The 27,848-nt window shown below is 34.7% G+C and overlaps 4 protein-coding genes across 6 annotated transcripts in view; 2 read left to right on the top strand and 2 right to left on the bottom strand.

Annotated features, from left to right (window-relative positions):
- Positions 1-14: 14 nt before the first annotated feature.
- Positions 15-1,997, bottom strand: LOC118268103 (kunitz-type serine protease inhibitor A-like). Its single transcript, XM_035582378.2, has 4 exons — positions 1,684-1,997; positions 1,127-1,318; positions 707-794; positions 15-284 (listed from the first exon to the last, which is right to left on the bottom strand). Exons 1-4 carry the CDS (start codon positions 1,853-1,855, stop codon positions 119-121), a joined length of 618 nt encoding a protein of 205 aa, XP_035438271.1. The 5' UTR covers positions 1,856-1,997; the 3' UTR covers positions 15-118.
- Positions 1,998-3,266: 1,269 nt separating this feature from the next.
- Positions 3,267-6,833, bottom strand: LOC118268111 (BPTI/Kunitz domain-containing protein). Its single transcript, XM_035582390.2, has 4 exons — positions 6,560-6,833; positions 5,604-5,795; positions 4,145-4,232; positions 3,267-3,549 (listed from the first exon to the last, which is right to left on the bottom strand). The coding sequence occupies exons 1-4, from the start codon at positions 6,693-6,695 to the stop codon at positions 3,390-3,392; spliced, it is 576 nt and encodes a 191-aa protein (XP_035438283.1). The 5' UTR covers positions 6,696-6,833; the 3' UTR covers positions 3,267-3,389.
- A 551-nt stretch (positions 6,834-7,384) lies between these two features.
- On the top strand, positions 7,385-12,929 carry LOC118268121 (uncharacterized). Of its 2 annotated transcripts, none has more exons than XR_004783005.2 (2): positions 7,385-8,206; positions 11,734-12,220. XR_004783005.2 is itself a non-coding variant. In XM_035582412.2 (2 exons), the coding sequence occupies exons 1-2, from the start codon at positions 8,135-8,137 to the stop codon at positions 12,904-12,906; spliced, it is 378 nt and encodes a 125-aa protein (XP_035438305.1). In that variant the 5' UTR covers positions 7,678-8,134; the 3' UTR covers positions 12,907-12,929. The 2 variants fall into 2 exon arrangements, 1 of the variants encoding a protein (XP_035438305.1); XM_035582412.2 differs by lacking the exon at positions 11,734-12,220 and adding an exon at positions 12,601-12,929 and having other exon boundaries at positions 7,678-8,206.
- Positions 12,930-15,924: 2,995 nt separating this feature from the next.
- LOC118268059 (peptide transporter family 1) overlaps positions 15,925-27,848 on the top strand; it is a 48,577-nt gene continuing 36,653 nt past the window's right edge. The window contains exon 1 of one of the 2 annotated variants that reach the window (XM_035582285.2): positions 15,925-16,476. In XM_035582285.2, the coding sequence (XP_035438178.1) occupies positions 16,417-16,476 (60 nt within the window). In that variant the 5' untranslated portion in view covers positions 15,925-16,416. Of the gene's footprint in view, positions 16,477-21,957; positions 22,153-27,848 lie in introns of those variants that run through there. The other variant, XM_035582291.2, reaches the window with a different exon arrangement.

The following is a 27,848-nucleotide window of genomic DNA, read 5'->3' as shown; positions in this document are numbered from 1 at the left end:
GCAGAAATTAATAATTAAGATCGATTTTGGACATTTATTGTATGGAGCTTTTGTTAAAAACTAAGATGGACCTAGAGATTTTGGAATAGCATCGGCCGCAACTGGTAAATTAATCTATTTAACTGAACTCTGCTAACGTGAATGGTATACAAGTGGTGAACCGCAAACTTTCAACGTTTAAAGTGTTGTTTGGCGTCGTCAGGCAGTTGGCCATGCACTCCTGCTTCGTCTCGAAGTTGTTCTGGTTGCCGCCGCAACCAGAATACAGGCGTCGTCTGCAGTGTCTGTAACATTAACCAAAGCAAAAACTAAGTTAAAACTAAGAATGAAACTAATTGTATGTAAAAGATTTTTGCATTCGACTTAAGCCGTTTAGTTTATGTCTAGGGTGGTGGTGGTCATTTAACCGCTATATGTAAAAATACGAAATTCACTCCTTTCTGTTGTTCAGAAGTTGAAGAACGAATTTATATAAAACTGCTATTCCAAACATTTGCTTTTTTACATGAGTTAAGCTTTGAGTAGGCGAATATAATTAAACAAATCACTAAGTGACTCTGACTAAACTCAATACCGATGACGGTAAGAATTATTTTCAGATTATGTGAAGACTATGTGACATAAACAAGCACAACAAGTACAGGCCTTCGTTGCAAATCTCTGTCAAAGAGTGTAAATTCTTTGATATGTCCTGTAAACTACGTACCCAGATATGTGATCCCAATGCCATCGATTATATTGTCCAAAACAGGTTCCATAGTCAAACGTGAGCTGACAAAAGTACGGTTGATGTGCTGTAAATACAAATAATTATATGTTAAATATGGTCATGTAATGCACCTAGCTTTTTTAAGGGGTATATCATGCAATGGCTTTTCTCGCCTTGGGCGAGGCGAGAGTGAGTTTCAGACTCTTACTGACTAAAAACCATCCCGTTCTTACTCCCGCTTTTTGAACCGGAGCCCCGGTAAACGAGCAGCTCTGAATGTACCTAGCTGGGCTGAAATCGTGGGCTGTAATCGCATATTCATAATGCATTCAGTTTTCTTCAAGACAAGACATGTAAGAATAGAAACTAATTCAAGTTAGCTTGTGGTACTAGTGACATGAATAAGTAAACACTTACTAGCTCGCATTCTGGTGCTAAGGTAACATGTTTCTTTACATATCTCTTCTGAGACGAAGTTATTTCCGTTCCCTTGGCAACCGCCGTAGAAAAAACGATAGCACTTTCGTTTCCTAGCATCATAGTACCAAGATATAACATCTGCTCTGCAAGGACCGTTGTCAGGCCTCAGTAAACATACTTTACGTTTGGCTGTAAACGAAAATAGATTAAAATAACTATGTACCTATTTACCGTCTACTATTTAGTACATATTTACATATACAGAACAGAGATATACCATTTCTCTGGTTACCACGTTTCTTGTAAAATATTTCTTTAATTTAGAATCAAGATTAAAAGAAAATAAACTGCATTATTATAGTGATTGGTTCATTCATGCAATAGAACAAAGTAGATACAACAATACACAAAAATAAATCTAAGAGTGAGTCAGTACAGTCCACGATTACGTGGACGAGTAAGTAGAATTGTAGTTAAAAGTCGTTAACTTTTCACCAGATTTCTTCTGTTCCATTATATTAATACTTAGGGTTATTTAATTTGTGTGTCCGTACCTCTGATCGAATTGTCCGAATCCGAATTAAGACAGATTCTTTTTTGATTCGGACCCAGCGTAGTCCGTTCCTTCTTCTTCTTCGTGGTATCACAGATGCTATTAAAAATTAAGAATATCAACAAAACTAAGTATACCCGGAAAGGAGATATTCCTTTGCCTGGAAAAACCATTACATAATAAATATCAACAATTTCTTTTTCCAAAAAATTCACAGCATCGAGACCAGAGTCATTTTATCGGCAGTCGTAAACGAAAAACTATAAAAAAGAAATCAGTTTCCTAATATGTTGCCCATTTATTTATTACCCTGCAAATTGAATACAGGCAACTTGTGCCATAAAAGCCTAATATTGCAAATTATTTATTTTATGTATGTAGTAAGTACCTGGGTATGTAAACTGTATTGCAAATGCAAATGCAATTGCTCGTTCTTCTCCATTCGAAGCAACACTTTGGAACGAGCGCCTAGCTTCACTGACAGACAGACTGACGGACAATTCAATTTGACGTTTCAAAAGTGCCTAATTTAGGATTAATTGAAATAAATGCTTTGACTTTGACTTTGCAGTATACATGCAGAAATTTTCGGAGTAATGTTTCGTCAAACCCCACATGGTTTGAATAAGTAAATAAGTTGTTTTTCTAAGCTACTTACATTCCAAGGTATGTTTTAAAGTCTAATTTACTACAAAGTAGTCGTAATAGGTATATAGTAAGATTTACATTATGTGACTAATTGATTGGTTCTTGTTCTGTCCTTTCCTTCTGTTATGTTCTTTGTGGTTCTTGTCCTTTATAGCACATTCCAATACAAACAGGAATTGTTTAGGTACATGTGTAGTAAATAATTACTCTTTTGAGATGCAACTAAGTTCGTACTGGAATCCAAATTTTTTCTTGGTTCCAATTTAAACCACCAAAGTCTGTTATAGTCGGCAGTTTGAATAAAATACACTCTTTCGTACTTTCGATGTATGTATAAAGTAAAAACTTTAAAAAAAAATGTTTAAAATAAAAATATTCGTCTACTTACGCACTATACGAAATGTAGGTAACTTTGTAGGCAATAGGTATTTGAATGCCACGAGGCACATACGTCTTCAAGATTTCCAAAGCGTGTCTAGACGTTTTGATACATTACTATGAGTTCGTATGCAGTTTCGAATATTGTTTTTTACAATGGTAAATCGGTTATTTATTGTTTTATACATTTTTTTTCTTTTTTAAAACTATTATTGTATTACCGAGACGAAACGTTTTTACTTCGGGATAAAAACTATATTAATTTTACGGTGTCAAGCTAGCTAGATTTAGAATAAAGTTAAATTACGTAGTTTTCATTTTCATTGTATTTCATAGAAACAAATGTCCCTAAATTATATTGTGTAGCACTTCAGAAGCTAGTTACGAGTTACAAATCATTGCCTTTATTATGCATTTGGACACCCGAGCAGAAAAGGAAGATGGTGACGATTTTTGAGACATATCGAAGAGCTCTTACTCTCAAACAGCACATAATACGGTGTAGTATCAAGGTAACATTAAAACTATTCAGCTTAGCTAACGAAAACACTTTTACTCTTTGATCACACGATATTATTCACTAATGTTTTCCATATTTCATTTCCCAGAAAGATTTCCTTCAACCTGCATGCAGAACAATTATGTTTTCTGTTGTCTGTCGATGTTCATTCACAGATTTGGTTAAACTTCGCCGATAGTGAAAGGTATACAAGTCGTGTATGTTTTCATCTGGGTCATACTGTTGGCTGGTCCTACGAGACAAGTTGCCATGCATTCACTCAGAGTCTCAAAATTGTTTTGATTGCCTCCACAGCCAGAGTATAAGCGACGTCTGCATCCCCTAAAAATTGTTTAAGTATTAGAGTAAAATGCTAGAGCCCTAAGGCACAACTTATTTTCTAAAGCATGTAACCTTCGGTGCTCAGTAGTGTCTTATGTACTTTTTAATACCTTAATGTATGCGCTTGTCCGGTGACACCTGTGCAGGTACCAGGTGAGAAAGGTAAACTTATATTTATATGACTAATTTTTACATATGTTTTGTAGAATATTTCTTTGAACTCAATAAAAGAAATCAGACGCTTGCAATGGGCTAAAACGTTCATCAGACACTTTAAAGCTCTTAAATATGGTGCGCCTTACAAAATTCTAATGGCAATATATGGTGCCCTTGTAATGCAGACCTTATTGCTATTAGAAACTCTTTACACTCTTTACACATACGGCATTATAACAGCAGCGCCGCGTGTCCGTAGCGTTCATAGACATAACAGTTCTTGACTTTGATAGTGTATTCGTAGACAAAAATAATGTTAAGCGTCTAATGTTGCAACGTGAATACAAGACTTCACTTTTATCTTTGTTTTGCGTACATTACACCATTCATCTGACTTGTCTTGATAATTGTGTATACTAACATCCATTACGATACATACTTATATAAGGGGTCCCAGCCCCATCTGTTGTATTGTCCGAAGCAATGTCCGTAATCAAACGCGAGATTGCAGAACTGTGGTATTGGGTCTGTAAAAGGCAATTGGTAACTATTAAGCTAAGGTAACCTAACCAAATAAGGCCTACCTTATTTTTATTACCGCCTAGCTCGTAGGTTTAAAATGACAATGGGCTGATAATTTCAAAATCTTATATTTATTTATTAAACTTTGTAATAATGGAATCGAAATGGCTTTAGAAACAAAAATTAAAATTTTGTAAACACAAATAACTAAAGTGTCACTTTGGCCTTATTGGGAACCCTATGTCTTAATAAGGCCTCAATAAAAACTAGTAAGTATTCAACTTCTTAATTATAATAAAACTTTGTCAATGCTTATAAAAAATTTAATGAGATCTTATTAATTAATTTTGATCATTATACATGAGGCTAAACGAGTTTCTCATCATGTAATACCCAAGTAACATCTTTGAAGTCATCGGTACCCCAGCATTAGTCAAACGAATGAGAATAACTTCTTGTTCTGTAGCCAATTCAGCGACCGACCTAGCTTTCGTGTAGCGAAACACTCTTTATATGGTGCGTACTTCTTTGGAAGTTAAATCTGGCTGCAGCAGCCTACCGGGTAAAACAGGGTGCATAAAATTCGAAGGGTGAATAGATACTATGAAGAATTTCCCGATATCCATTCACCCCTTTTCTGTATCTATTCACCCCGTTTACCCCTTTCTACCATTTTAACAGCGTTTTCCATCTTTTGCAAAATCCATTGGCGTTCTTTTTGACAGAAGCTGGTGATCCGTTTTCTATGAAATTACTGAAAAACAACTATGCCGTAATAAGGCCTACACGTTTTTTTTGTAGGCTTTATTAGGGCATGGCACATAGGTAAACAAAACAACGATTATATGAAATACACCGATATTATAGGTATTTCACTTATGCGAGGAGATGGCTAAAGGTATAATTGTCATACAGACAAAACACGGCACGTCGTATACTGATAAATATAAAAATACTAACAGTTTACGCTACTCGAATTTTATAAAAACTAAAGTGCGCTCCACGTCGTGATTGTTTTCGACTGTAAGTTCCAACATAATCGCGGGACGGGTTGCTTGCTGTGCTCAAATTAGTTAAGTAATGTGCATGCACACTTCTACAAACTTTGACGACCATTTGAAATCGGGAAGAGGGAAATTTTCAAAATAGGCTTTATTGGGGCATAGGCCTTATTTGGTTAGGTTACTATACTTGCTAAGAAAAAACTACCACGCTCATTGCCTATTTTTTCATATTAAGTATCTACCTAATTTTTTTAGTGAAACAGATAAAAAACTATACGAAAAACACAGGTATATAGGAGCGGGCTTTAAACTATTTAACACTTTCTTGTTCTTCTATTATTTCAGAACTAATAATAAATAATTTACACTTACTTTTTGATAGGTTCGAATTGACGTAGCAACGATCTAGGCAATCTGATTGGCTAGGGTATCGATTCCCGTTCCCCTGGCAGCCACCGTAGAAGAAGCGGTAACATTTTTCTTGTTTCGCATCGAAGTACCACTGCACAATGTCTGCTCGACAGGGGCCTGTGTCAGGCCGCAACAAACAGGACTTGCGCTGAGCTGCAATCATTTTTTTTTGATGGGGGTAAATCATCCGATCTCTTCTCCCGCCTTAGGCGAGGCGAGAGGGAGTGTCAGACTCTTACTGACTAAAAACCACCCCGTTCCTTCTCCTGCTTTTCGAGCCGGAGCCCCGATAAACCCGCTAGGTAGTACCCTCAGCTCCGGATCAGGCTGTAGCAACACATTTATGACGTATTTCCAAAGGTAACGTAAGTGAATTAACTAAAAAATCACGGTTTACTCGCGTACATTATCGCCTACGTATCAGTGACAGTAGCCAGAGTAGTGTCAGTAGTGAAGAGATGAAGAGTCCGTGAAAAGTCCCTCTGTGACTCAAAATTAGTAGTTTTTCTCCATTAAGGTGCGTGAATAAACCTTGATTTTTTGGTTAATTACCAATACCTATATCATCTCTTTTTTATAATAAAATTTTAGGTACCTAATACTGCTTACTATTGAGCAATGGTTCTGAAAACTGTGGAATACTTCTCCACCTTAATGGGGTTCTTTAAAAAGGTCCACAGAAAGCTGCTCAATAAGCAATTCAACTGCAATCGACAACTTGTTACTTAGTTAGTCGTTATCGATGATGAAATTTTGTGACAAACCTAACAAACATAGAGACAAACTCTGACTGTACAGAAGCAGAAAAAGCGCAACAAGATAATAATAATTAATCGGCATCATTATCACCAGAACGTGACAGTGGGATTATAAAAGAAAAACATATTTTGTACAGAGTGACGTAAACAATAAAATACCTCTAACAGTTTTATCCAAGTTTAAACACATTTCCGTTTTTACAGTTTTTACATTTGATTTTGACGTTGCGTATTCTATAACAACCAAGAGTGATATTGCGTGAAGCACTAATACTGTATTTTCTTTTAAACTCATTACAAATTAACATCTAACACACGAGGCCAGTTCACATTGATTTTACTTTTGAACACGGTACTAACTTTGAGTTTAACTACCTTGTGTATTGCTTTGCGAAATCGACAGTTTGATTTATTTCCTCCTTAACGTTTTCACTTCAATTATTAGTCCATTGAAGGCATATGGCCGAATAAATCTTGAAATATTTATTCGGTTTATTTATTTATTCCAAGAAGAACCTATGAGAGCTAGAGCCTAACACAGCGGAGATCGGGTTTGATTGTCTCATAGATTTTTTGTTGCAGTAGTCATTTTGTGATCGACTCATAGACCAGAAAAATTGGTCAATGTGACACCCAACCAATGGGACAAGCAATCCCAGTCTCCTTTATATTCCGGAGCTGCGGACTACCTAGCGGGTTTACCGGGGCTCCGGCTCGAAAAGCAGGAGAAGGAACGGGGTGGTTTTTAGTCAGTAAGAGTCTGACACTCCCTCTCGCCTTGCCCAAGGCGAGAAAAGTCATTGGATGATTTTCCCCCCTCAAAAAAAAAAAAACAAATGTCTCCTTTATATATAACATGAATGGAAAGTCCTTCCTTTTTTTTGCTTTGGATATTTCCCAGCTGGGCTATTCTGTAATTGTCAATTCGAAACATTTGTAGTGAGCGCGATCGCTTCCTCGCCCGTCATTGGTCGAGACTATTTTCACAGCGAATGACATGGCGGACCGCGATTGTGCTCACTTCGAATGTGTAGAACTGACAATTACAGAATATCTAGCAGTTAGTATTCTATGTTAACATGAGTTTGCAGAAGAGAGAAAGTTTTTGATATATTATGTCCGTCTAATTGTCTATAAACAATTGTAGATTTTACCATAAGTAGTAAATCGTAGAGAATTAGTACCTCGGTAAAACATTTTATGCTAGCCTCAATATCAATTGTGACCATTTGAACTACACCTGATGTGAGCATCGTAAGGAATAGATTACATATTCATTAAGCAGTTCATATTATTTAAAGTAGTAGGAAGCTTGTAAGAAATAGTACCATTATTAGTCAGCAGTGACATGAGTCAACACTATATGTATTACAAATGTGAATGTTTGTTTGGATGTTTGTGCGTCAATCACGCTGAAACTAATGAACGGATTTTGCTGAAATGTGATATACAGACAGGGTATGAGCTGCTTTGGCAGATTGGATACTTTTTATCCCACAGCAACGCGTGTGAAGCAGCTGGCAGAAGCTAGTCTTTAGAAAAGTTTGACCTGGCCCCAGATATAAGCGTTATTTTTACATTTGTCATTTCATTACACATGGTTATCACCGAAAAATAATTTAATACATGATTTCACAATACTGCCAATTTTTATAGTGTACATAAAATAGTTGCTATTTGTTTCTTATTTTATTACATACCCACTTCTTACGCAAGCACGAGCACTTGACCAAAATGGACTTGTTCAAGCACTGTTTATATTTTGGCGTTATAATGATTTTATGTTTCATCCACTTTGCCAGTACTGTAAGTAACTATCTATATTTTAATATTGGAATTTAGTACAGTAAGAATATTAGTATTAGCTACCGGTAAACTATGGCAACTTTACCGGACCCTTGGCAACTTTTCCGTACTATAGGTATGCAGTATAAACTCATTTATCTAAAAATCTACCCACTAGAATTCTGTTTTGTAATAGTAGTATTTTTTAGACATTAAAAGGAAATATTTACTATATTTTGCGTAGACGCAAGACTGCTATTATGCCAGTAATGGCCGTCACAGTGTAGTGCGTGAAAATGTGCTAAAAGTTAGTAGTTCCTAAATTGTGCTCACAGAGCCTTAATTATATGTCACAGGTGAGTGAAATTTTGATCTTGAATGTATAATATAGTTGGGATTACTGTTGTAATGTCAGCAATTGCTTTTTCTTTAATTTATTGATAAATAATCGCTTCGGTAATGTTGACACAGGTTAGGTAAAGTTGCCACGGCCTGCTTTGTGGCAACTTTACCTACAGTTAGGGTTGGCAATAAATGTTTTTTTCTTGTTTGTGTGTATGTAACCATTTTCGAATACCTAAATTTCCCAGCATAATAGTGAATATCCTGGATGATAAGTTATAATGTATTTAATAATACCTTTTGTTTTAGAGCCAAAATGGCTCACATGAAACAAAACCGCAGATAACTCGGAGTTAGACAATATAAAAAGTATACGAAAGTAATGTTAAAATTAGCTATGGAGATAGTGAAGTCAAAAAATTAAAAAGTCAAAAGATTAAACATTATTTTGTAGCCTTTTTTTACAATTTTAAACATAAATACTTAAAATTTTAGAACTTAATTTAGTTTAAAAGGGAACAATATTTATGTCAGATATTTATGCTTTTTTTTACTTTAGGTTTAAGGTTTATAATTTTTTTTTAAATATACATGTCATAAAAATAATTCTCATTTTTTGACAACCCCGAGCGTAACAAATTATTTGTATGTAAATTACGATGAAACCCGTGGCAACTTTCCCTACTGTCTGTGTAGCCGTTATCTTTATAGATTTCCTCATATTGTTTGCATTATAATACGAAGAGGTCCTAGATGAAGCCCTCTGTACCTCAACAACTCTTTAATATGCAATACACGATGAATACGGCGCGTAGGTAAAGTTGCCAAAAATTTGGTATCTTTACCCATGTTGTTTTTTCTTTACTACGGCTAAAGTAAGCGTTTGTATATAATGACGATTACGGTAAAGTGAGCCAGATAGACTTCAATTCTAAATATATAGTTTTGGTTTCTATGCGTCTTATGGTTAAAAATATATTTCGATTTTTGTTCCAAAATATGGTAAAGTTGCCATGTTTTACGGTACGATTAAAGGTTTGGGTTTCATCTTTCGTCTATGTGGAAAAGTGACCACTAGTCTTTGAGATATGAGATTGACCAGCTTATTTAAACTATTTTTTTTTTGAATAGGTACTTTATAGATTTTGATAGTTCAATTTGGTGGCATAGTAAAATTACGGAACTTCCCAATTCCATAGTAATAATGCGAAAGTATGTGTATCTGTTTGTTTGTCCGTCTTTCACGGCGAAATAGAGCGACGAATTGACGACATTTTTAAGTGAAGCTGAAGGGATGGAAAGTTACATGCTATGCTACTTTTTGTTTCTATCTAACTCGTCACTTTCCTAAAAGGAGGTGGAAGTTTTATGAAGCAATCCGAAATTTATTGCGAGCGTAGCCGCGGGTAAAAGTTAATAAAACTAAGAAATGTTCCGTCTACAGTCTTCAATACAGTCAAACAATAGCCTGCACTCCCTTCATTAACTTAATTATGAGATACCTGGTGCATCCATCCACACCATACGATAGTGTATTTGTTATTTTACATAGAACTTTATTTCAGTAACATATATGCATGGTTACTGTGTAAATAATGCTTTAATCCTTTAGAATTAGAGCATTATAATTTATTATTGCCCTTAGAAAACACGGAAAACATATTATTATGTAAAATCGAACAATATTAAAATGTCTTGCGCCCTAAAACGATTTCCTTCCAATATGGCGCGTGCCGATCCGATCTCAATATAGAAAAATCTGGTGCCACGCTGTTGTACGAGTACAGGCGCGAGATGCCAGCTCATGAGGCTATCCAATCTCTCAAAATTATTAAATCAATCTTCAACTTTATCATGTCGGAATAAAGATGAAATTTCATTGAATAATATTGAACGATAGGTGTAGGTTGATGTGTTTCGACAGCTATTTACAATGTGTAAGGGACCGTTGACAACGTGATCTAATGTTTATGTGTTTGTTAGAAAGAGATCATTATAATATGTAGGTAAAAGGCCAAGAACTTGATCTTTAGTTCTCTCATCTAATCACCGGCAGCCACATTGCACATATTGTCCGTTCGTCTACAGTTACAATTAATAACCAATCTTATTCCAAAGTCTTTGGATCTCAATTTAAACTGCTTTGGAGATTCTTACAAAGATCTAGAACGAAAAAGAGGTTGAGATTGGTATTTTTAATTAGCTACAGGGTGTCTTATATACTTATACTTGCTCATGATATGATTTTTAGCAAGTAAATAGTTATATAGTTTGCGTCCCTACAAAATTTATATTACTCTAAAATACCTACGGTGCGGTGAGGTTACAATATAACAATAAGTAATACCTAAACTTCAAGTTGTTCCATTTCCTAAGATCGAAAAATGTTTCCAATGAGAACTAAGTATGAAATGATAATATTAGATACGTTTATCAGAAAGATAACAGGGTTTTATAATTTGGAATATTAATATGTACCTTTAACAGCAATTCGCAGTGCAGTGAAACTTCCCTGCTCATCCTCATGCAGACTAACATCAAAATTCTCAAAAATATAAATTTTGTTACCATCCAGGCACCTTGCCGGAAGGCGGTCTATCCGGTTCACCAAACAATAAGAACGGTAGTTTTGTTTCAAATGATGTTGGAATATATAAAATGAAGGAGTTAGTACTAGTTCTAAAGTAAACACAAATCATTTCAATGAGTAAGCCTTTGATAACCGTGTATTACACTTCAGTTCATACATTCCAAGGATATTCACAATTATTTAAGTACTTATTTTACCACTCAGGCTACTAACAGTGAAGAAGATCCAGCTCTTGGGAAAATACTAAACGCCACAAAGTGTATTTATAAAAAACTTAAACCAGTTGCGAAAACGACGATAAGAGCAGTAAAAACAGTAAAGAACATGGTTGTTTCACTTGTACCAGACACCATTAAAGAAAAATATAACAGCATTAAAGAATTTATTCTGCAGCACACTCCTCCTCCATAAGTAACAATAAAAATCCGAGGTTTTGAAGTTGCTAGTATTATTGTAAAGTTCACGAATACCAATGAAATGGACAGTGTTCCCCGTTAGTAGCCTAGTGGTACTGGTACCTATCTATAGTATTTCTATCTAAGAGTTGCACTAAAGAAATGTGCAGTAGGGACGCTTTATGAAACAGATTGAAATCCCAACAGAATCTTTGTTCCAGTGTACCGTATGTGCTGCTCACGGTTCGCATAACACGGATATCAAAGAAAAAGTATTTAAATTCGTGCTACCCAAGAGCAAGTACCTATATCGTGTGAAAAATCTTCCCTCGCCGTATTAGTCTACTCAACGAAAATACAACAACATACAAGAAATTGTTCAATTTTTTTCAAAATTTGTCACGCACTCACACAGCCGTCCACAGTCCAGTAATAGACCTATATATTGCATCTGGCAGGCGCAACGAGTTCATAGAAAACGGATTTTGCGACGTGAAAATCAAGACTCTCCTACGAAGTCGCCAAACAAAAATAATCAAAATATGGCACAAATTCTTGAAATCATGAATCAGTTGAACAACAGTCAAGTTGTTAACGATAAGTTAAGTCGAGGCCTACTCATGCAACAATTATTTAAAACGTTTACCAAAACTCCACCAAAGTCTTGTTTCAAATGTAACATGAATAGAACATGAATTTCCTTGTAAATGTGAAGTTTTATTATAATCCTATTTTATGTCAGTGACCACCGCACCGTCGGGTACTGGATTTGCTTAATGCAAATGGTATTGATGTGAAAATACATACACACAATGAACATATTATGCTCATACAATATATTTTTTCACAATTCATATATTTTTTCATCGAAATTTAACCACCTAATACATTATGACAAACTATAATATTCACAATTATAACTTAAGTTACACCGCTTAAGATTATGGTGTGGTATGGGGCCCTTGCCCCCTTGGACGAATTAGAAACCAGAATGTACTAAAGGATGCCAGTTTTAGATGATGTAGATTAAATATAGTTATAAAATACGAATTCGACATCAATTTAACAACTTTTAATGTTATATCAAGGAACGCATGGCTCATCAAAAAGATGAAAAGCAACGCGTTTGGAGGATGCCACCGATTGTGCTTCCACCATTACCGAAATACGAGAAAGCGACACCATCCCTACCGTTGGCCACCACCACCGAGGCGTTACTACCAGTAATCAAAACCATTATTCAACAATTGCAAGGTTCTAAAGTCTTAGAAAGCAACGAAGACTATGAACTGTTTATGAAAAAAATTAAAAAAGATTTTATTAAAAAGCAACAATTTGAGAACAGTACCCAAATAACTCACACTGGTTCATGTCCTATGAATAAAGCACAATAATGAATTATTAAATAATATCTTCACATCTGAAGTTTTATTTCGTAGGTATTATGAACCTCTGATTGATGGCTTGGGTCCAAATAAAACCAGTGCAATATAGAATAGAACTATTTCTATTCAATCCGATTTCCGCAAAGTAACCCCTATGGGTTACTTTGCGGAAATCTATGTCAAAGTCAAAGTCAATCGATTTTTAGTTTTCATTCCGCTTATAGATGTGAAGATGCTCCGTTAAGAAGCGAAACTTGTCGAGTGGTTGGTTGCATATCGTGTGTTTTGTGTGTCACCTCTGCTGCATGAGCATCTAATTGCGAGTGGGAGAGTGGTGCGCATGCACTTTTGGCTCAATATTAGTATACATATTCACAAATAAGTAGCAGTCGCAAGTAAAATAACGACCATGAAACAAGTACTTACCATACAACTGATACAGTAAAACACACTAATTCGATCACAAATTAAACGATTATGGCCGCGATATGTCATATCCGATGAAATAAATGTCTGACAAAAAGTAAAGTTATCCAAGAACCGATTATATTCTTTTAATCAGACGTTTACAAACTTAAGACTGTATATACATTAGTATAAAACAAGTAAGATTTGAAAACAGTATAATTGTATAATGGTTGCTAATTATTCTGCTATTCAGCTATTATACATTTAGATCTACACTTAGAGCTGTATAATTTCGGGCCCATTTTTAGGATATAACTGTATATCCGGATATACGACCCTAACCCAGCCAACTTGGACAGCTTTTTTCATTATATAGCGTTTGTATAGTTTAAAATGTCTGGGTGCACACCGTATGCTGAAAATACATCTATAAGCGGAATGAAAACTAAAAATCTATTGTCGTATTAGTAAAATTAGTGCCTACGCTATTTTAATTTGAATCAAGTGCCGACCGCTGTGTGACGTTTTGCTCTAGAAAATGTCCAGGCATCAAGCTTGAAAGCCGATAGTAGTCTGATTATACATCACGTTTATAAGTTTGATAATTATGTGACTTACATATATCCATTATCCAATTGTGCTTCTAGTTGTATTTTGAAGGTTATTTTGTATTTGCCCTTTAATGCAGAGTGCCTACAACACCACCCCTTATTTTCCCTCGGATGTCAAAAAAACCGACTGACTGCACATTTAATTGAGCTCGGGCAGAAGAGCTGTGTAAAATATTTAATCTTTTAAACTGCTATCTCCAACCCAAATCGTGGAGATTATGTAAACCCAGGAGGCCCATAGTCCCGTTGAACATATTATTTTACACATAACTATTAAATACAGAAAAATGGGAGACAATAAAATCTCTTTTCAAATGCTTCATTCATTCAGTCATAGTCTATGTTCAATAAACGTCTGTCAGTAATGACAGTGAGGTAGTTTTTAAACAACTTCTAAAAATTATAAAAATTTATGTGTACATAAAAAAATTTGAATAATTTAATCTGACAAGATGACGTCCAGTGAATTCCGACCGTATTTCATCGTGATCAGAAAGGAGGAGGAGAAGGGAGATAAATTCGCTAAGATAAACATGGAAGTCAAACATCATGCCATGTCTGAATCTATGAATCCATTTATCAAGAAGACTGTGAGCACTCAGACGTATCCGACTAAGTTGATTCCAGCCGCACCTAGGAAGGCTTGCTGCTTCTATTGCTCGTGATATAGATAATAAGATGATAACAACATTTTCACTATACAACATTCAAGGTCGATCCACAGAGTCGACAACAAAAAAAATTAGGCCTCTACTTAACCTGCTGAGCATCTTCTGGGCCAAATGCTTTGGGAACGTTCTCGGAGCATCCTTGAGGCTCGTATGCTGCCATAAAATATCTACTAACTTTTATATATTTTCTCTTCAAAGTTTCCGAATTTTATCTTACTTCATATCTCTGGATCTGGATGAAGACCCACCTAAACCTAAAGCTAACCCGCGTTCTGTGCTGGAGCCTGGACCCAGTATTAAAGCTGATTGATAAAATCATTATTATTAATTACGTGAGTGTGATGTCTCTTACATATTTCCTACTACTTTATATTCCCGTAAACTATTAAGATAATATAGAATTTGTGAAAAAAATACGTAGAAGACCTACTTAAGATATTGAATATCTTTGACATAGAGCGATAACGGGAGATCATTGTGATAAAATACTGTTGCTATACTGTGCATCGATTTTAAACATCCTTATGTAATTCCAGGTAGCACAATGACATCAGACGATTTAAAAACAAGAATAAGTGAATGAAGCGGCTGAGAAGAGTGTTTAGTGACTAGCTTGCTTATAGAGATAAATTGGTATTAGGCGAAGGAGGATGGCCAAAAATTGGTCCGTCACGTTGGATACAATTGAGGTCTGTCTTCAATCAATTCACGCACAACTAAATTATTTAACTGATGCTTACCGTTTTAATTACTATTTAAACATTAAACGCTTTTAATACAACATCCTGATATTATTGGCTTAATTTTGTCAGAGAATTAGTATTTATAAGGCAACCGCTTAATCGATAACACGAGTAAGTATATTACTCTGATCTGTTAATATTTCTTATTAATAAGATAACAATCTTAATTGGGATTTAGGACAATATATGAGGTCTAGATATCGGAGCACTTGATAAATAGTAGAACAAATTCATTGCAACTCGTATTTTATTAAAGGGAATCAAAGATAATCATGTATTTATTACATGTCACATTTAAAAGTACTGGACGGTCTTTGAAAGGAAATAGATTACTCGAAATCAATTATGAACGTTGAATGACTAGGCATGTGTTTCGAATACACTGCCGTAATATGACTTTTGTATATTTTGCAAATCATTGAAGATCAGACTACGTCATCAATAGAGTTATGACCGAGTCATGCATCTGTAAAAACCGGTCTGAATGAGCTGTAGGTAGGTACAAGTACATATATACGTCTTGATCGTGTTACATCACGATTAGAAACAATTAGATACACGTAGGTACACAGACAAGCCATGATTTTTTCCGTCGTTAATATTCATATTTTTTCCGGACGAAGTCGCCTGTGTCATTGATGTAGTTTTTAATACAAATGTATTTTTCAAGAAAACGCACTATAAAAATAGTCACAATTCAACGTTTCCTTCAGAAATTTGCAAACTACAGATAAAAGATCACGTCAGTGATTTGTGCGTTGACAAAATAATATTGTGCAAGTCTAGTAATACCTGTGTAAGCAAACTTCTGTCAAAGTGTTCATCAACTAGATGCCACCGTTCGTGTAACAAAGTGCCGACTACATACCTTATCTCGTCTTATTAAAGTCTACAATGAATTGTTCATCAAGATTTACTTTGGCATCATCTTCGCGGTGTGGTCTGTGAACGTGTCGGTACCTGTGAAGGTATCGCGAGGTATATAGTCCGTAGTTATCGTTCGCGTTATCGTGTTATCAAACTGCACTGTAGGTCGTCGCCAATTATGTCGTGATTTATATAGTTTTAAATTATTAATTCAACACAATGGAGTTAGAAGACTTTGTGGAAAATCGAAATCTATTGAAGAAAGGCAGGAAAATAAAGGTATGTCAATACAACATTATGATTTTATTGGTTACAACGTAAGCATTTAAAATAAAGAGGTTATATTTTTATGTCTGTATTGTACCTGTTTACTTAAACAACAACACATATAAAGATTAACAAAATTGCTATACCTATTCGATGAAAAGGAAATAACCAACTTATACTTAATAGTTTCCTTCTTTTTAAGTAACTTTTTGCAATAATGCTCAAAATTACATTTGGCGGGCGAGCCAATAGTAAGATTTTCAGTGTCGTGTTAAATATCCAGTTGGACATGAGGTGAAGGCGTTCACAGTAACAGCTGATTTACAAAATAATTTCTAGATGGTCATGAGATAAAGGTCAACATTAATAGCTATTTTACAAAGTAATACTTCAATGATTCCTATTGGTACAATATGTCTCCTCTTTCTATTTTCCCCTATCACGATATTCTTTCTCTTTCGTATCATTCTTCACTCAATGTATTATTCCTTTGATAGTCCTTTCCATCTTTCTACATTTTAGCACTCGGTTTGTCAGAAGATTTTTATCCCTGGTCGCTACATGTCCATGACCATACCAATAAAGTCGTAAGACTCGTAAGAATAAGATATGGAACCTATTTGCATTATAATTGTACCTACTTACCATTCTATCCGTATTAATATTGCCAATACTATAACAATCTTTTGATATGTATTTAGTTGTTAAAAGCATAACAATATGAGTGAAAACTTGTCGCACCTCGCTACACGTATAAATGGCCCTGCTTTGTAGTAATTTTGTAAATAGCACCAGAAGGCCGCTACTAACAAAGCGATAATTATACAAAGACCGTTATCAAAAGCATAACACACTGTATTTTACTTATTAACTTTATTATATGTTTTATTGCAATTCTACAAGTGTTTGCTATTTTATCAGTACGATAAGTCCTGAACCGCTCGTTTTTTCCTTGAGACTGAAAATCATCTTGATTGAATAGCATCTGTAGGTAGCCAAGACAAACCAAGGGTCTATATATTTGTATAGCCAGATTTCAGATCCACTATGTCTTTACTTGCTGTCGCCATCAAAGACGCAGAGACTAGGTACGAACCCTACATGGGATGGGTTCAGAGTTGCGGCTATTTAAGCAAGCAAGCTTTACTTGCTCCGGTGTGGGGCCTTGATCATCGAAGCCTAGTACTGCAGGATTATGTTCGATTAAGTGTTTATACACAGGCTTAGCACTTCTAGTAGTATTTCTAGAAAAAAGATCAAGGGCCTAGACTAGACTCTCTCGTATCCGGAGCTGCGGACTATCTGGCGGTTCTACCGGGGCTCCGGCTCGAAAAGCACGAGAAGGAACGGGGTGGATTATAGTCAGTAAGAGTCTGACACTCCCTCTCGCCTCGCCCAAGGCGGGAGAAGTCATTGGATGATTTTTGCCCCTCAAAAAAAAGACTCCCTCGTATCCCAATTACTCCTTTGTAGCCACCTCCGCGTAAAACAGTTCTCGGTGCTAATTCTGTTGTCTCTCGGCTCTCTAAACTATTCAATAGATACAGCGGTTTGATCGATTTATTTTGCTAAAGAGTAAATACATGAATAAACATACATAACCAATCGCTCTGGAGCTGTTACATTGTCTTTTGATTAACGATACGAAACGAACGATTGATATGTTTTACGATCCATATATTATGCATGTTAAAAGACTGAAAAGTATGAAACGAAAAAAGTTTTGAGAGAATATTTTTTTTAATACTACTACCTATGCATTGGCATTGGTCCTATTAGTAATATTAGTGTTTGATTTGATTGACTGCTTCGTTGGTGGAGTAGTCATAAGTGCGACTACCGGACAAGGAGTCTCGGCTTCGATTCCCGGGTCGGGCAAAGTTATCATATAAAAGAAAATCATATTATCATATTATTATATGTATAGATGACATATTATAGAAATTGCTGGGCTTTTTTTGGTTTTTTGGAATTTTCTCAGTAGTAGCACGGAGTATGGAATTGTGCCAAGTATATGGCAATAGGCCTACCCCCTATTACATAGTACTAAACTTGTAACATAACACAAAATAATGGTGACAAGTGGGTGTACCTATATTGTATAGCAGCATTACTTGCCGTAATGTGCACCTTTGCCTAACCCTTCGGGGATAAAAGGCGTGACGTTGTGTTTTAGTTTGGTTTACAGTTTGGTACACAATTAAAAAGTTTTGTGAAATTTGAGACTCAATCTGCCCATTATATTACCGTACCTTATTTGGGGGGTAAAAATGATGTAATGCCTTCTCCCGCCTTTGGTGAAGCGGGAGGGAAACTCAGACTCGAACTGACTAAACATCAACCACCTAAAAACCTTTGAATCGAATCTTTTTATAACTAATGTCAAAAATTATTATAAATTCAAAGATTTTGGATTGAGATCGTACCCTCCTTAAATCCAGTCTGGATTGCTAGTATGTTGTGTAGTACGCAACATATTGTACAGGAGTTTATACTTATGTTCATTGTACATACGTACGTATGTGTACAGACTGGCTTCTAGGTTTTAAGAACCAATTATTAACTTGGTGTAGTTATTAACTTGTTGAATTATTATTCAACTTGGTGTAGTTATTCGCAGGTCAAGATTTTTCTTAATTTAATAGTTTGATTAACAAAATTACTGTCTCAAATATTCTACTTAAGCTTATAAAACGCAAATTATTCAAATGATGCTTAAGTAATTCTTTTACGAAAAGCTATTGAACAAATAGAACTTTTGCTAGGTATAGCATAAGTATAAGACTGTTGTGGGAAATAGTAGGTACCAACATAGGCTATACTAGCTTTTGCCCGCGACTTCGTTCGCGTGGAATAGTGACTTCCGGCAAATTTTTGGTTTTAACCACATAGTTCCCGATCTCGCGGGATCTCTTCAAAAATGAGATGTGGAAGATATTCCAGGGAACTCTTCAAAAATCAACATAATGAGCTCTGCGTTTGAATTTAATAGATGTATACTCACTTAGGGCATTGAAAAAATAGTTTAAAAACGGACTTAAACTAACTTAAAACTAAAGAAAGCTACGAATTACGAATTTATAACAATTAAAAAAGAAACTATATTACAACCTATCCTCTATGCTATAATAACCAAGCTTAAACTAAATAATTTAAAAGAAACGACTTAAATCTAATCTAATTAAAAAAAAAATTAGACTTACAATTTTATTAAAAAAACTAACTACAGTAACTACTAATAATCGATATCAAACTAAACCTACGTTAAATAGTTTAACCAAAAAACCAGGAAAACCCAACAAATAAACTTATTAATTGACAAATACAACGAAACCAATTTAGAATATACGAAACAGCAGGACCACTACAGAGAAATAATCATACGACTGATAATACACTTTTTCTACGATAGTACCGAAGCGCTCGGCCGATACCCAACCAAATGAATGTAACGAAACCATAGCGCGATCTATTTCGATCCCAACGCCATTTATCGAGGATAAAGACAACTTGGATTATTTATTTATACTCCGTTCGGGCATTTTCTTTGTACTAAAAGTTTAATTATATTGATATTATTTTTTTCATACCTTTTTACTATTTATTTACTTTTTTTCGATGAATTAAAACAATAACATGAACCGAAGTCGTGTAACGATCGACATAGAATTATCTATACTCCGTTAGAGCATTTTCTTTGTACTAAATGTTTTATTATATTGATATTATTTTTTTCATACCTTTTTACTATTTATTTACTTTTTTTCGATAAATTAAAACAATAACATGAACCGAAGTCGTGTAACGATCGACATAGAATTATTTATAAATAATTTATTTCTTATTTTTATTTTTTGATTTTTGAAATAAAAATATATCTATGTCCTTTCTAAGGTTCTAAACTATATCTGTACCAAATTTCAGCCAAATCCGTCAAATAGTTGCGGAGATTAATGGTATAAGCATAGAATGTTCGACGTGATTCTTTAATTTGACATAACTTTTTTATTTATGAACCGATTGACATGAAACAAACACTAAATGTAAATTTAAGCATCCCACAATATATTCGTGAAAACCGCATCCAACTCGGATCAGCCGTTTCTGAGATTAGCGCGCACAGACGAACAGACAAACAGACAAACAGACAAACAGACAAACAGACAAACAGACAAAAAAAAAGTTAATTACATTTTTGGGTTCGACATCGACATAACAATAACCCCTGCTATTTTTTTTTTTTTATTTTCAATGTACAGACAGCACTTTTCTACGATTTTATTATATGTATAGATTTAAGGCTTAAGTCATTCTATCTTCTGCATGACGTTTAATGAGGGATGTGTGTATTTCATTTTCATCTTGGGATCCAAGACATCTAAGTCCCTGGGTCGCGACAGATTTCAGTGTCTCGTTACTGTAGACCCTGACTTGCAGGGAACTCAAAGAGCACGCACACTAGGAGCGCTGAAGAGCAGCACTGTCATGTATTATTAAATAGTTTTTCTACGTTATCAACAAACACTTAATCAAATTAACTAATCAAAAGGAAACAGAAAACCTAATCACAATGTGATGGAATTCTAAAACATCAATATCAGAATGAAGTACTGAGTGAATATTAAAAAATAAATCAATTCGCAAGACTACAATAGTTTAATTAAAAGTTTTTGTCGTGCAATGTACACACGGCAACACATCTAGCTATACACAACCAACAAACTGACAGTCGAATGTGCGGAAAGATCATACAGAGCAGGACCATTATAATTTGGTTTTGTATAGATATCGATGTGTTGTCGAGTGTACAACGCTTTGTCTTTACCTCGTCTTTTATCTTCCGAAATTATTTTTTGATTTTCTCCTTCAATGATCATTAGGTAGATGTGGTTGAATTTTTTAATAAGTATTGTGTCTTCAACATCTGTCATACTTCACTGCATGGTTGGTGCAACGACTCTTTTTTTAAGAGGGAAAGTCATGTGGTTTTAATCCCGCACGGTATACCGCACTAGACCTCCTCGAAAAGCAGGAGTAGGAACGGGATAATTTTATTTAGTTTTAGTCAGTAAGAGTCTGACACTCCGCCTCATTGAATGATCCCCCCCCCCCCCCAAAGACTAGAAAAAAAGTGAAGTGTCAACCTAGGTATATTGTATGTTATTGTTTGTGTATATTAATAGGTTACTCAATGAATAAGTGACGAATCAGTAAATGTATGAAATGACGTAATGCTACTAACTTCTAACAACTAAGATGTACTGTGACCTCTGGTAAAGGTATTTTCCCTATCGACCGTTCAGTGAATTCTAATGTCAATTCGTCTTCATTAATGATGTCGTTGTATCCGAAACAGTAATTACGTGTTGTTCTGGCAATGATAAACAGTTCTGTGTCGTAAACCTTCCGTCACATTGCAGTTAAAGAGTTGGTTAGTGACGCTGTATCCGTAGCTGGAAAACTGATGGGAGTGAAGTCGTCGTCGCCTCCGATTGATACATACGAGCGAGTCAGTAGCGCGCGCACTGACAGTTGGCGCGCTCGCCTCCGCGCACGCGCATCATACTTCTACGACGAATTATGTCATAGTGCGTTTACTTTCTTTACGACTCAAGAAAAAAGCAAAAGTGATCTATAAACACATATGTAATTTTTGAACAACGGGACAAAATGGAGGATAAACCAGCGGTTGGTATTAATTTTTTTTTTATAAATTTCGCGCGGTTCTTTACAGCGACTTGCAATAAAATTGGCGTTAATTCCTTCTGCAAAAGGCCTTCTATAGCAATGTCATTATTTTTTAATCGTTTTGAGAATTTTTGTACATATTTTGATGTACTTATACATAATTTTGTACAGATGCGATGTTCTATTATTGTTGTGTTTTCTTTCAGTTTTTGTTTACGCTGTATTGTGTGGTGTTTTCTTAATGCAGCGTATCTTGCACACATATTAGCTGATAATGTGATTCTTTTGCTGTAGCGATACTAAAACTCTGTTAATACTTGTATGAATACAATGAAGACGTTCTGATCGTTCTGATTGACAGTCTACGTAATTAATGTTAGTTGAAGTTCTTGTATAAGCTCCCTTGTTTAGATATTTTTATCACCGACATTTATGTTTGATAAACTTGCCAATTATTCTTTTATAATTTTAATGTAACTGCGTTAACTAATTTTATCCAGTAGGCACATAATGCTGAATGATTATTTAATAGAAACAGCGATTCGATCGATTTATATTTTGACTAGTTTGGCAGGTTTCACAGAGTAACATTTAATAATGTTTATTCCCATTATTGCATTCACTCTGATTAATATGTTTGGGTTGTGCATTTTGTTTTTATACATTGCATATAATATACTCGTACATATTATTCAGCTTAAAGGTTAATCACATATGTTGTTTCTAGATTCGAATCCTATTTCAAATAGTGCATGCAGTGCTATAACGAATTTGTAATACTTTCTTAATACATATAATCATTTCACTTTTTAAATGTATTAGTATATACAATAGTTGGTTGGTCAGAAATAAATAAATATGCAAGTAAACAAATGATAGAACTGGTATTGGACCTATGATATGCGCTTCCTATTTGCACTGCGGTAGATATCACAAACACTTCTAAAGTCAGAACGTACAAAGTTTTTGTGTACATTTTTTACCAAACCTGAACTATGTGAGTATACACATGTATATACGTTACGGTTTACGTCTATAACAATCATCTGTAGATTTGTGGCCATTATCTGGTTAAGAGAAATCACAATTATACAAACCTTTAAGTAAAGTGCGTATTCCTTTTTAAAAGGCCGGCAATACACCTGTGTCTCCTCTGATGTTACGGGTGTCCATGGGCCGTGATCCGTCTGCTTGTTTGCCCCCTATTCCATAAAAAAACCCGTAATAAATTTTAACAATTTTATGGCTACTTATATTCTTGTTATAAATTCCAAGGCACAATGTCACCTTTTAAAAAATATATTTTTAAACGTAGTTCGTTGATCCTGATTTCAATAATAAACATAAGATATTTATGTAATTACCCTGTTTGTATGAGGACAGTGTGCGCAAGAGACCCCGACTTTATTTCATTGATAAATCAGTAGTAATGGAATATAAATCATGATTAGGTACTTACTTGGTGATTGCATTAGTTAGGTACGTAGTAATTGTATGAGTAGCTTGCGAAAGTTGAATTAATTTTATTTCATAAAGATTTATGAATAGTCAAAGATTTCACACTCTTATCACACTTATATGGTACTTATAACACAAATGATGAAAAGTGGGTGTACATTGTACAGTGGCATTACATGCCGTAATGTGCAGATGCACCTCTGCTTACCTGTTCGGGGATAAAAGGCGTGACGTTGTTTTATTTTTCATAAATCTTTGTCGCATTCGATTTAATTTGCGCACTTCAGACTTGTGCTTATCCAAATATTTTTCTAAAATAAGGTGGGACTATGTCCCTTGTTTATTTACTTTTAAGCAAATATTGTTTTTGAGAAAAAGGTTGCTGGTATATTAAAAACAAACTCGTGAAAAACAGTGTCTTGACAGATTACTAAAACATTTAATTTCACAGTTTAAACGAAGAATCACTTAAACGGTTTGCCCGCATCTTTATAAAAAATATTATGAGTAAACCCATCTCATCTATAATAGTTAGTCACTTGTAAAGTTAAATGATTTTACTCATTAAATAATACCTGAATGTAATTTAATCATTAATGTAATTTAACTTAACTGACTCAGGTCGGCTGTCATTATTCCCAATTAGGTGTTATTATTGTCACTACACTATCTATTTTTCCTTTCTTCGATATTCCTTCTAGGTACGGTACCATTTCTTACGTGACGTTTAAAAATCTTCTAGATTGAGTTGCAAAGTTACTTAGACCGCGTCTATACAAAATTAATTAACATTATAAGAAGTATGAAAAATAATATCTGCATATTTCATATTATGTAGTCTATTATATAAAAATAAGTCGGGTTTTCCTTCCTGACGCTATAACTCCAGAACGCACGAGCCGATATCCACGGTTTTGCATTCGTTGGAAAGGTCTCGGGCTCCGTGAGGTTTATAGCAAAAAAAAAATTAGGAAAAGTTTTGCATTGGTGGCGAAACAGAGTTCGCCGGGTTTGCTAGTCTTATATACAAATATATACCAGTCGGACAATAGGTATACAATTACATAAACATATAGGTACACTGGTAAAAATTATAAACCTCCTTTTTAAAAAAGAACTAGCAAATTGAGCCATATTATTATTTCATCAAGGTCTTTTCACGACCTTTATTTCATCCCAAATAAGAATAAAAACACGAAGAAAAATAAATACAAGAGAGATTAGTTGATATTAAACACGTCACGGAGAATTAGATAGTAACCAAATGTGATAATCTTTTTGCAAACCGGAGTGTTATTCCATTTAGTTTATGTGATGTAATAGTATCTTGTTCTTGAACATATTTGCATAGGAGTTTGCCTTCGGCTTAATTTATTACGAGCGATAGTGATTATTGAAATCGCTACTTTTGGGTCAATGACTCCTGTACCCCAGTATGAGTTTACTTTACGTTGAACGAAAAAAATAACGCTTGCTTTGTGTTTCGTTGTGTGAGTAAGGTTACTTGAGGCCCAATTCCCCCCTTCCCAATGTTCCCAATCCCCGATTCCCCAACAACCCTTAAATTCCTAACCCCTAAAGGCCGGCAACACACTTGTAACGTCTCTGGTGTTTTAAGGACCCAGGGCGGCATGTTCCATAAAAAAAAACGAAACGAACCAACCAATCAGACCGCCGAACACGCTCTCGTTTCGTTTTCGTTAAACGCAAAGCAAACTTGTACTAAGGGTACAATTCTAGTGATGTTCTTTAGAACTGGGATATGGGGCTTCCCTTTTTACAAGTACATATTTACTTGTAGCTGTTGCGGGTCGCCGCGCAATGTTAATTACCTATTTAATTATCTTTACGTTAACATGGAATAACTAACTAATATTGTTTAAGATTAATTCTTAATTAATTGAGTCATTAACAAGATACAAGACCATGGAAAAAAAAGACTTTCTGTATTCCGTGAACAAAATGTAGTGCTGAGGCATAAATACAAATATTGAATTAAGAATATTTTATACCTACATACATAATTTGATTATACGGCTGGTGCGGTGGCTGGGCCACCGGCTGCCGTGGAACGTACAGCGTTTTCGATTCCTGCACGGAGCAACTCTTTGTGTGATTTACAAATTGTTATTTGGGGTCTGGGTATCATGTGTATGTGAACTTGTATGTTTGTAAACGCATCTACGATATAGGATAAAATCCTAAAGTGGAGCAAATTTAACATAAATCTCTACAATCAATTATAGAACTTAAGTACTGCGACGAATAACAATTAGTTTAAGGATAAGAGGATGATGCCATTAGTTTGAATGTAATGTTTATAGTTTGCAGTACATATCTGTAATTAGTAAATAATCGTGCCAAGCTTTGTTTATAATCCCCTCCTCGAAGACAATCAAGTGTTAGGTATTTATTTGTTATCAGTATTTACAGTATTAAGGTTTTTATTAATCGATTGTTTGTTAATACCACTTAATGGGCATTGTTCATAATTTATAAATAAAATATCGTAATTGAAAAACCATTTCGAGGAATAGACTTACTAATCATTATGGACTAATTAAAAATTTAAAATATTTATTATTTATTGATATTTCGTTAAAATACGGTTGACCTTGCTTGTCCTTCAAATCCCGTCATAATAGGACGTATACATTAGGATCGTTGCCTCATGTTTCAAAAATTAAAAAGTTTTGAATCAAGCCTACAACTGTCAAATATAAATGTCATGTCAGTTTGTTTCGGTTTTGTTTACAAAAAATACAAAGTTTCAAATTCTAAGTTTCTTCTGCATAAAGTGAAAATGGAATACAGAAAGTGTTTTGTTCCAAGTTGCAGCAGTAATTGTAAAAATAGTCCAAACAAAATCTTCGTTCGCAATAGGGAAGACTTACGATAGAAGTGGTGTCGAGAAGCTGGTGCGAAATGTTACAAAGTTTATACTATGTATTGTCGCGAATATCATTTTAATGTAAGTATCACAGAAGTAATATACTCCTATGATATTGTCAGTCCCATTATTGTCCATATCATATGTTAAATTACGTTTTATCACAGGTTTTATTGTTTTATTGCCTATATTAAGGTTATTATTATTGACAGTTCTATTCAGACAGCTATTATTGACAGTTGTACTTTTTTAATGCAACCACACTATAGCACAGATACTATTGTTCTGTGCATAATGATGACGTCACCCATATCAAATAGTGGAAAATCTTAAAAAAATATTTTTGAAGTGGTTTCTGATCCTTTTATCAAAATATTCATATTAGTTTCTTTAAATGGTCTATATTATCAAAAAATTCAATAAAAACACAAGGTATTTTTTTTTTGAACAATGCCCATTACTTGATAATGTTTATTAAGTTATACACTTAATAAACATTATCAAGTCGATTATCAAACATTTGTAGCTCGTGACAGTCTATTGTCCTTATATGTTGATGCTGCTTCTTCTTGAGAAGATTTGGCACAATCATCACGCTTGGAAGGTTGGAGATCGCATAAATTTAATTTTATTTGAGCTTTACCTGTGATATTTTTATTATATTCACCCCTATTACATGGGACTTATAACACAAATAATGGTGAAAAGTGGGTGTACAATGTACAGTGGTATTAAGTGCCGTAATGTGCAAATGCACCTCTGCCTACCCCTACGAGGACAAATGGCGTGAGGTTTATTGATTTTTATTATGGGTTGTCTTGTGTTTCTTACTTATTTCGCGGACCATATTTGCGTTTTGCGTACTGTTGTTCCACGGACCACCGGTGGTCTTCTCTCCGTTTGGAGAATTCGGTAGGTTCAACATCAATTTTTACATATAAACTAGCTTCTAGCTAGAAAATTAAAAAATTTTGGGTTGTACTACCCCTAACATTTAGGGAGATGAAAAATAGCTGTTGCCCGATTCTCATAGATATCGGATAAGCACAAAAAAGTCATTAAAATTGGTCAAGCCGTTTCGGAGGAGTATGGCAACGAAAACTGTGACACGAGAATTTTATATATAATTAAGATTGTTGTGATGAATTGTTTTGAAAATCAGTTCATGACTTTTCCGAAGGTTACGCTCATAAACTAGCACGTGACGGTTCATGGTTAATCGAATATTTGAGCCCAACGTGAGCGATAATATAATCATGAAGTAGCACTACAACGTTAATTATACTCATAACTGAAACCAGGTTAATTGATTGAAAGTAAAAGAAAATGTAACGTGGTAATGATTTGA

Source organism: Spodoptera frugiperda, chromosome 25 (genome assembly GCF_023101765.2).
Source record: "Spodoptera frugiperda isolate SF20-4 chromosome 25, AGI-APGP_CSIRO_Sfru_2.0, whole genome shotgun sequence".
NCBI lineage: Eukaryota > Metazoa > Arthropoda > Insecta > Lepidoptera > Noctuidae > Spodoptera > Spodoptera frugiperda.
Note: the sequence above shows the minus strand (reverse complement) of the source record. Positions and strands in the feature narration are given on the sequence as shown.